The sequence below is a fragment of the Antechinus flavipes genome, chromosome 2 (assembly GCF_016432865.1).
Source record: "Antechinus flavipes isolate AdamAnt ecotype Samford, QLD, Australia chromosome 2, AdamAnt_v2, whole genome shotgun sequence".
NCBI classification, from domain to species: domain Eukaryota; kingdom Metazoa; phylum Chordata; class Mammalia; order Dasyuromorphia; family Dasyuridae; genus Antechinus; species Antechinus flavipes.
Genome location: NC_067399.1, coordinates 629,015,739 through 629,026,572, shown reverse-complemented (window position 1 = coordinate 629,026,572; position 10,834 = coordinate 629,015,739). Strand labels below are relative to the sequence as shown.

At 41.7% G+C, this 10,834-nt stretch overlaps 1 protein-coding gene across 1 annotated transcript; it reads left to right on the top strand.

Moving 5' to 3' along the window:
- Nucleotides 1-255: 255 nt before the first annotated feature.
- Nucleotides 256-8,622, top strand: LOC127546958 (transcription initiation factor TFIID subunit 4-like). The gene is given in 4 exon segments (XM_051973834.1): nucleotides 256-303; nucleotides 5,612-6,148; nucleotides 6,341-7,166; nucleotides 7,169-8,622. Coding segments are annotated over 4 exon segments (2,865 nt in total).
- Nucleotides 8,623-10,834: the final 2,212 nt, after the last annotated feature.

The following is a 10,834-nucleotide window of genomic DNA, read 5'->3' as shown; positions in this document are numbered from 1 at the left end:
TGAGCCTTTGACAAAGAAGAAGAAAGATAACGTGGATCCTCTCTTCACGTGCACAGATGGTGCTTATGTTCCATCAAAGCTCAGGATGATGCAGGAATAGATTACAGATAAAGACAGCTTAGTGGTCCAAAGCATGAGCTGGGTGGCCTTAAAGAAGTCCATCAATGGTCTCATAGCAAATTCTATTTAGCTGAGAGAAACTTGGTGTTCTTGTAGATTCCTTTGAAAACATCCTTTATCCCAATATAGGAAAAAATGACAGAACTTTCAGCAAGGCTCAATATTGGGAAGCCTAGACTACAAGTAAGCTGATAACTGATAACTGATACCTAGATGTTACTGGTATGCTTGTGAGTGTCTTTAACATTCTGTTAGAGGTAACATAGAAGCAGAGAGAATGCTGAGCAAAGCCCCTGAGGTGGGAGAATAAGACTACTACCACTTCCGTGCCTAATAAAAATACTTGAGAGGACAGGAATAAATGGACTTTTCCTTAAAATAATCAGGAGCATATATTTAAAACCATCAGTAAGCATCGTATGTAATGGGGATAAACTGGAACCTTTCCCAATAAAATCAGGAGTGAAACAAGGTTGCCCACTATTACCATTATTATTCAATTTTTGTATTAGAAACACTAGCTTCAGCAATAAGAGTGGAGAAAGAGATTAAAGGAATTAGAGAAGATAATGAGAAAACCAAATTATCACTCTTTGCATATGTTATGTTGGGATATGTAGAGAACACCAGAGATTCTACTAAAAAGCTATTAGAAATAATTCACAACTTTAACAAAGTTGCAGAATACAAAATAAATCCACATAAATCCTCAGCATTTTTATACATCACTAAAAAAATCCAACAGCAAGAGATACAAAGAGAAATTCCATTCAAAATAACGGTCGATAGCATAAAATATTTCGGAATCTACCAAAAAAAAAAGTCAGGAATTATAGGAGCAAAATTACAAAACACTTTCTACACAAATAAAGTCAGATTTAAATAATTGGAAAAATATTAAGTGCTCTTGGATAGGCTGAGAGAATATAATAAAGATGACAACACTCCCTTAACTAATCTATTTATTTAGTGCTATACAAATCAGACTCCCAAGAAACTATTTTAATGACCTAGAAAAAATAACAACAAAATTCATATGGAAGAAAAAAATGTCAAGAATTTCAAGGGAATTAATGGCAAAAAAAATCAAATGAAGGTGGTCTAGCTGTACCTGATTTAAACTATATTATAAAGCATCAGTCACCAAAACCATTTGGTATTGGCTAAGAAATACATTAGTTGATCAGTGGAATAGGTTAGGTTTACAAGACAAAATAGCCAATAATTATAGCAATCTAGTTTTTTTTTTTTTAATTTTTTATTTAATAATTACTTTATATTGACACTCGTTTCTGTTCCGATTTTTTTCCCCTCCCTCCCTCCACCCCCTCCCCTAGATGGCAAGCAGTCCTTTATATGTTGGATATGTTGCAGTATATCCTAGATACAATATATGTTTGCAGAACCGAATAGTTCTCTTGTTGCATAGGGAGAATTGGATTCAGAAGGTATAAATAACCCGGGAAGAAAAACAAAAATGCAGATAGTTCACATTCGTTTCCCAGTGTTCTTTCTTTGGGTGTAGCTGCTTTTGTCCATCATTTATCAATTGAAACTCAGGTCTCTTTGTCAAAGAAATCCACTTCCATCAAAATATGTCCTCATACAATATCGTTGTCGAAGTGTATAATGATCTCCTGGTTCTGCTCATTTCACTTAGCATCAGTTCATGTAAGTCTCGCCAGTCCTCTCTGTATTCATCCTGCTGGTCATTTCTTACAGAACAATAATATTCCATAACATTCATATACCACAATTTACCCAGCCATTCTCCAATTGATGGGCATCCATTCATTTTCCAGTTTCTGGCCACTACAAAGAGGGCTGCTACAAACATTTTGGCACATACAGGTCCTTTTCCCTTCTTTAGTATTTCTTTGGGATATAAGCCCAATAGAAACACTGCTGGATCAAAGGGTATGCACAATTTGATAATTTTTTGGGCATAATTCCAGATTGCTCTCCAGAATGGTTGGATTCATTCACAACTCCACCAACAATGCATTAGTGTCCCAGTTTTCCCGCATCCCCTCCAACATTCATCATTATTTTTTCCTGTCATCTTGGCCAATCTGACAGGTGTGTAGTGGTATCTCAGAGTTGTCTTAATTTGCATTTCTCTGATCAATAATGATTTGGAACACTCTTTCATATGAATGGTAATAGTTTCAATTTCATCCTCTGAAAATTGTCTGTTCATATCCTTTGACCATTTATCAATTGGAGAATGGCTTGATTTCTTATAAATTTGAGTCAGTTCTCTATATATTTTGGAAATGAGGCCTTTATCAGAACCTTTAACTGTGAAAATGTTTTCCCAGTTTGTTGCTTCCCTTCTAATCTTGTTTGCATTAGTTTTATTTGTACAAAGGCTTTTTAATTTGATGTAATTGAAATTTTCTATTTTGTGATCAGTAATGGTCTCTAGTTCATCTTTGGTCACAAATTTCTTTCTCCTCCACAAGTCTGAGAGATAAACTATTCTATGTTCCTCTAATTTATTTATAATCTCTTTCTTTATGCCTAGGTCATAGACCCATTTTGATCTTATCTTGGTATATGGTGTTAAGTGTGGGTCCATGCCTAATTTCTGCCATACTAATTTCCAATGATCCCAGCAGTTTTTATCAAATAATGAATTCTTTTCCCAGAAGTTAGGGACTTTGGGTTTGTCAAACACTAGAAGCAATCTAGTTTTTGAGAAACCCAAAGATCCCAACATTTGGGATAAGAATTCATTATTGACAAAAAGTGCCAGGAAAGCTGGAAATTAATATGGCAGAAATTAGGCATAGACCCACACTTAACACTATATACCAAGATAAGATCAAAATGGGTCCCGGATTTAGGCATAAAGAATGAGATCATAAATAAATTAGAGGAATATAGGATAGTTTACCTCTCAGACATGTGGAGGAGAAAGGAATTTGTGATGAAAGAAGAACCAGAGATCATTATTGATCACAAAATAGAAAAATTTGATTACATCAAATTAAAAAGCTTTGTACACAGAAAACTAATGCAAATAAGTTTAGAAGGGAAACTAACCCTTCTAAAGTGGGAAAACATTTTTATAGTTAAAAGTTCTGATACATTTCCAAAAAATATAGAGAATTGACTCTAATTTATAAGAAATCAAGCCATTTTCCAATTGATAAATGGTCAAAGGATATGAACAGACAATTTTTAGATGATGAAATTGAAACTATTTCCACTCATATGAAAGAGCGTTAAAAATTACTATTGATCAGAGAAATGCAAATTAAGACAACTCTAAGATATCACTAAACACCTGTCAGATTGGCTAAGATGACAGGAAAAAATAATGATGAATGTTGGAGGGGATATGGGAAAACTGGGACATTGATGCATTGTTGGTGGAGTTGTGAAAGAATCCAACTATTCTGGAGAGCAATCTGGAATTATGCCCAAAAAGTTAGCAAACTATGCATACCCTTTGATCCAGCAGTGCTACTACTGGGCTTATATCCCAAGGAGATACTAAAGAAGGGAAAGGGACCTGTATGTGCCAAAATATTCATGGCAGCCCTTTTTATAATGGTTAGAAACTGGAAAATGAATGATGCCCATCAATTGAAGAATGGGGAAATTGTGGTATATGAATATTATGGAATATTATTGTTCTGTAAGAAATGACCAGCAGGATGAATACAGAGAGGCTTGTAGAGACTTACATGAACTGATGCTGAGTGAACTGGGCAGAACCCAGGAGATCATTATACACTTCAACAACAATACTGTATGAGGATGTATTCTGATGAAAGTAGATATCTTCGACAAAGAGAAGATATAATTCAGTTACTGTTGATCAATGATGGACAGAATCAGCTACACCCAAAGAAGGAACATTGGGCAATGAGTGTAAACTATTTGCATTTTTGTTTTTCTTCCCAGGTTATTTTTACCTTGTAAATCCAATTCTTCCTGTGAAACAAGAGAACTGTTCGGTTCTGCACAAATATATTGTATCTAGGATATACTATAACATATTTAACATGCATAAGACTGCTTGCCATCTATGGGAGGAGGTGGAGGGAGGAAAGGGAAAGGTCAGAACAGAAATGAATGCAAGGGATAATGTTGTAAAAAAAATTACCCATGCATATGTCCTGTGAATAAAAAGTTATAATTATGGAAAAAAAAAACAATAAAATGGATTATACTTTTTTCAGTAATGTTAAAAAAAAATCTGAGAAGACCTTTTGGAAATGATTCAGAGTGAAGTGATCAGAGTCAGAATAATGATTCATCCTTGTCAAAGAAAAGAATATTGAGATTCATTGCTTCAAATCACTGTCACTTTAGGATTCTAGAAGACTGATCAGGCATGCTGCCCCATTCTGGGCACACTGCCGGACACAAGGTGCAGAACAAATCAGACATTTTGGGGGACAGAGATAAGGAGGGATTTTGTGTGGCTTCACTATTCTTATTTGTTTGAAGGCCTTGATTTTTCTTTCTGCTGCTCCATTTGGGGGAAGGGTCTGGTGGAGGATACTGGAAAAACTATGTAAGAGAGGAACAGAGGTGAAAAGAATGTAGGAGAGAAAATTTGGAAGAAAGACAGAGGAAAAATACCCATTTGCACTGATAAGGGAATCTGATTCCCTCAGAAGTTCTTGGAGCCAAGAATTTAAAAACTTTCCTCTCTAATACTAGGTGAGATCCTTCAGCAACAGAATTCATTTCTTCAAGGCAAAAGCCATTAGCACTGGGCTAAATGACTCACAGAAATAGATACCTAAAAGCTTCTTGACTGGGACTGACTATTATGTGCCTTTACTAGATTTGGGGGAATCCAGAAAGAAAACCAAATTCTCCATCCTGTAATTGCTTGGATACTTTCAGGAGGACAATGGTAGGGCCATCAGCTTAGGGACTGGGGAAAGTGAAGCTCCCCAAACTAACCCTCTTCATTCAGCTGCCAACCTTGTGAGACAAGGTTTAGGAATTGTAGAGAGCAGGAATGGCTTGTGAATTAACTTATCCAGGCAATTCCCAGATGAAGAAATTCCTTCTTGTTGATAAGATAAATTGGCATCTTCTCAGGATGGTATAGTTTTAACCTCTTATAGCCTTCCAGCTGCCAGGCTCATTTAGATTGTTTGGATCAAAGTCGACTTTCCTTCTAGGAAATTGTGGCTTTAGTTGTGGTGAGGGTGGGGGGAGGAGCACTTTATGAATGAACTGAGTTCACACCTCCTTTTCTTGAGGTGACTTAGAACTCTTGACCTTTGTGCCCTGCCCTGACTTAGGACTTTCCCTCTAAATAAAGAGAGGGATTGCTCACTTGGCTGTCTTGAGCTAAGGCAAGACCTATGCCTGCCAGAGGTGGCAAAGGAACTGGGGAAGGTGATTCCAGTCGGCTTTCCTAGTAATATCGAAGCAGAGATTTGCGTTCTTACACACAGATAAAACAGAGACAAATTGGTCAAGATTCTCCTGAGGAGGTTCTTATTCGTGATTTCAGCCAAGAATTAGAAGAAACAGAGAGTTGGACCAAGAGAAAAAACCGACAACTCTTCCGACCCGAGAGCACATAAGCTCATCTTCTGCACAGGAGAAACTCTGGTTCTTGCATCGAATCTCGGGGCTAAAGAAGATGAAGAGGATGGAGTCAGGGGCTGCTGCCATGGGTCAGGTCAAGCCGGTGGTCGGCAGCAATACCGTGACTCCTGTTTTGTCCTCCAGAGACGGCCAACTTGGTACCACCGCGGTGCCGACTTTGACTGGGAACAATGAGGTTCCGAACTCTCAGCTTCCCGGGAGTGTTGTGACTTTCGCTGGGACTCTGGCTGCTGCTGTGGCCCCTGCCACTAGCCACGTCAACCCGAAACCCGAATCTGTGACGGTGCAACTGGAGAAGGGAAATGCTGCCAAAGCTGTCCTGCCTCCAGCTGCTTCTAACGCTACCAACCAGATATTCCTCCTCAGTCCTGAGGTGCCTGCTTCTTCTTCACCCATCGTGACCCTGGCCTCCAGTACTGGAAGTGGGAGACCTGCTGTGGTACTAGGGAAGCCACCAAGTCACAAGGCTGGACCTGCCCCAGCCTCCCAGACAGGGAGCAATACCAAAGGGGGGAGTGGGCCTGCTCCTGTGGCTGCTGCTATTGCTGCTGCTCCTTCTGCTGTTACTGCTGCTGCTGCTGCTTCTGCTATTGCTGCTGCTCCTGCTGTTGCTGCTCCTGCTGCTCCTGCTGCTCCTGCTGCTCCTGCTGCTGTTGCTGCGACTACTCTGGGTACTCGAGTTGCACTCCAGGCGTCCCTTGTCAACAGCCAGCCTGGCCCCAGCAGGCCAGACACAGGCACCAAGCAGGTCATCAGGGTGTTTTGCCCCAACACTATGGTGCAGGCAGTGTCTCAGCAGCAAACCCACGCACCCGGTGGCCAGTCTGGCACAGGGACTATCAAGATGGTCAGGCCCACTATGAAAGAGGACCTGCCCCAATCTAGTGGAACACCAGCTCCTGGAACTCAGAAGGCCGTGACTAAAGGTCCGGCCAACACAGTGGCACAAAGCCTAGCAGGAACTCCAGCAGTTCCTGTGATTAGAATGCAAGGCACCTTGACTCAGAGCGGCGCAGCACCCCGTCAGCCTCAAGCAGCTCCGACTCCTGCAAATATGCAGTCTATACAGCTGCCCCCAGGTGCGGTCCTCGTGCAAAATGTGACTAATGGGCAGTTGTTCGTGCTTTCTCTACAGAGCTTGGAAGAGGCCCTTGCTCAGTCCCAGTCTCAGAAGACCACGGCAAGAAGCGCGGCCATTCCCACGAGCACTCCTCCAGTCCCCGAATCAACTGTGCCGGCTCCTGGAGCCACAATTATTGCCCGGCAAGTGACACAGACTGCCTCAAATAAGCAAGCGCTTCAGACACAGCCCACCCAGCAGCCAGCTGCAGCATCACGGCCTTCTCCTGGCCCGCAGGCGCAGACGACTCCAGGGGCTGCTGCCCAGGCAGCTGCCTCAGCAACAGGCTCCACAGCCGTTCGGACTGCAGCTGCTCAGGGCCCCGGACCAGGAGCCAAGACGCCTCTGCCTCTGCCGCGGAAACCGTGGAAAACGCGAAGAAATGTCAGCACTTCCTGGCGACATTAGTCCAACTGACCTCCTCGGGGAAACAGTCTGCAGAGGGGGCAGCGAAGATCCAAGATTTAGTCCGGAACTTGCTGGACGGGAAAATCGAGGAGGAAGCTTTCTGCAGCACGCTAAGCCGAGATCTGAATGCTTCGCCTCAGCCTCACCTCGTGTCTTTCTTGAAGAGGAGTTTACCTGCCTTAAGAAAGTCGGCTCCAGATTCGGCCGTTTTTATCCAGCAATGTTTGCAGCAGCGGCAGCAGCAGCTTACGACCCAGGCCGCCGCTACCCTGAGAGCAGAGTCGCTGAGCGGTCCCGTAGCGCGCCCAGCCGGCAACACAGCTCTTCAGCCGACAGTCAGCAGCGCTCTTCAGCCTCCAGTCCTCCGTCTGACTCAAGGCGCGCCAGCCCGCGCCAGCGGACCCGGACAACCCGCGCCTCTGCTTGGTCAGCAATCACAGAAGCCGGGGTCTTCGAGTAGACCCCTCGAAGTCACACTGACGCAAACTCCCAGGGCCGCACTACTCGCTCCCCCTTTGCAAATCCAAGTAAGTCGACAGACAGCTCCCGGGCTCCAGCCTGCCGAGGCAGTGGCCGCTCGAGCTCTTTCCACTGTCTTGGCACAAGCGGCTGCTTCGCAAAAGAACAACCCAAAAGGACCCGGCAGAGGTGCTGTCAGCGGTGACGGTGATATTAAGGGTGTCCTTTCGTTGGCAGGAGGAGTCTCGGCGACCAATTCTAAATCAGCGGGCGCATTAACAAGCTCTTGTAAAGGGGAAACCTTTCTCCTTTCCGCACCTTTACAAAGAAGAATCTTAGAAATAGGCAAAAAGCATGGCATAACGGAAGTGCATCCTGATGTAGTGAGCTACCTGTCACGAGCAACACAGCAAAGGCTGCAAACCCTGGTGGAAAAAGTATCGGTAGTCGCCCACCAAAGGCATCTTTCTTATAAAGATGATAAAAGTTATGAACAGGAGAGTGACGTCCGGGCACAGCTCAAATTCTTTCAACAGCTGGATCGACTGGCAAAGCAGAGGAGAGACGAACGAGAAAGAAACGTATTGATGCAGGCGGCCAAGTCTCGATCTAAACAAGAAGATCCAGAACGACAGCGGTTGAAACAGAAAGCGAAGGAGATGCAGCGACAGGAGCTAGCACAGCAGATGCAAAGGGCAGCCAACTTAGCTGCATTAGTGGCGATTGGCCCTACTAAAAAAAGGAAGCTGGATTCCCAGGATGCCGAACCAGAGATAGCGACCCCAAGCACTTTTGGAATCGGAATAACTGGACAGTCTACTCGAAAAAAGACAATTCGACTCAACCGCAGGGACCTCATCTTTTGTTTAGAAAAGGAGAAAGAGACAAGACATTCACTATTACTCTATAAAGCGTTTCTTAAGTAAAGATGGGAAAGATAAACACATTTCTATGGAGACACCTGGGGATGATTTTATATATTTGCATATTAAACCCTTTTTGTAAATAGGATATTGTTAAAATCTATTCCTCTTAGCACATAGATTTTATATCCCTGTTTACCAATTCTTTTTGTACTCCTATTTGTATTTATATTTTTGTTATAATTCTGATGTATACATCAACTCTTCATAATAAAAGTTAATGACTGTAACACGGAGAATAGTTACAAAAGCCTGTGGATATTATTAAAGGACAATTCAACATTGGAGGAGGAGACAAGACTGACGTACAGTTGACAATCTGCTGGTTTGGGTGGTTTGGGAAATTTGGGAACTGCGACATCCACAGAGGTAAACTGAGTTATTTGTACCCAATGCAAGCAGCATTACATGTCCTTGGGTCAGGGTCCTGACTAGACTCATCTATCGGTACTGGAGATCTGGAAGTATTTTATGGTGACAGGCTATTTTCAGAAAAGTCTGCTTCAGGATAAGATTTGGAGATATAATCTATGCAGCTACATCCTTTTTCTTGACTTGGAAGAAGACTCACATCACCCCTTTTCTGGTTGTATGGGTTGTCTAGCTGTTCGATATTGAAACTAAACCTAAGGGAAGAGAAGAAAAAAATGTAAGGATGTATATTCACTGAACAATATTTTTCTTCTCCTCTTGTTATTAACATTGATAAACTTATGCAAGGCAAGTCCTTGCCTTTTCTTCATCACATGGGTTTTACCTCCCCCTAAATATTTGTAAATCAACCTACCTTTCTAACTTTCTCCACTTTCTCCACTAAAATTGAACTACATGACTGTGTAAAGCATACTCTCCGTTTTCATGCTCTTTAAAAGGGTGTTAAAGACACACACACAAGCATACATGTTCCATGAAGTCATCAGCTGTCCACTCACCTTTATTCTTCATTCTTCTGTATTGAGCCTTTTTGCTAGTTCTTCCTTTATATTTCTACAAGGATGGCATTTCTGTTTTGGATTTTTGGGTTGTTTGCTTGTTTTGATTTTTCAAAAATAGTGGATAAGAACATTAAGCTGTTTTTTGTTTTTGTTTTTGTTTTTTTGTTTTTTTTTACAAGTACAATTCTCTTCTTTCTCATTGAAGCAGGTAGGAGCTTGTTCTATGTGAAAAGGAAAGATTTGGAGAATGAGAGGAGCATTCCCTCACTAGCTCATATTTGCAGTAATTACTTGGAGACACTGTCAGATCAGCCTTTTTGGAGCAGTGAACAGGAGTGTATTTTGTCAATCTTTGCTCTTTGAATTTCCCTTCCATGGTTTTCTCCATACCTGAACCACCACTTTTGCTTCTTCTGCTTCCTCTGTTCTGTGTGTTGGAGAAAGTCTGTGCTCAGGTCCCTAGTATCACTGGCATCTGTTCCCTCTTGTCTATTTCCACCACTTCCAGGCCAATCCAGGCTTTCATTCCTTAGGTCTTCCCTTTCCTTAACTGCATTTCTCATTACCTATGGAGAGAGAGGGGAAAGGAATAGGCTTTGAACCTTGTGGAAAGTCAAGGAATTACTCTGGCTTCAGTTTCTTCATCTGTAGAAAGGAGTGGCAATGATTGACTTTATAAAGTTATTTTCTCCAATTTCCCGTCTATTGTGATTTCCTGATCAAATTCCTTAATGTCCTATTCAAGACCCTAATATTTTGAATTTCTATTTAACTTTTGGTTCTAGAAGTTCAGGGAACTTTTCCTTCATAAGTTTTTGAAAGGTGAAGTCTAATTTCTTTGTGATCATGGTTTCCAGGTTGTCCAAGCCTTCTTAAATTAACTCTGTTGTAACTGCTTTATTCGATGAGATTTCACTTGGTTTTCTAATTTTCATTGTTTGATTTTTGTCTGTTTGGTTCCTGATGTCTCAGAGTCATTGTCACCCTCTTATACAATTATAGTTTTAAAGGATTTATTTTCTTCAGTGAGCTTTGGTATCTCATTTTCTAGTTGGTGAATTAGAGTTTTGAAAGAGTTTTTTTTTTTCCCTTCAGGGGATTTTTTGAACCTCTTCCAATCTGACTAGATATGGTTTTTAAGGAGCTCTTCTTTGCTGTGAGTTTTTGTGCTTTCATTGGCAATTCTCCTGCTCAAGGCATTCTCTTTGTTGAATTTTGTTGGCTCTCTTGCCTTTGGCTGGTTCTGTTTTTGTCTTGTCTTGTCTTGTTTTGTTTTAAGA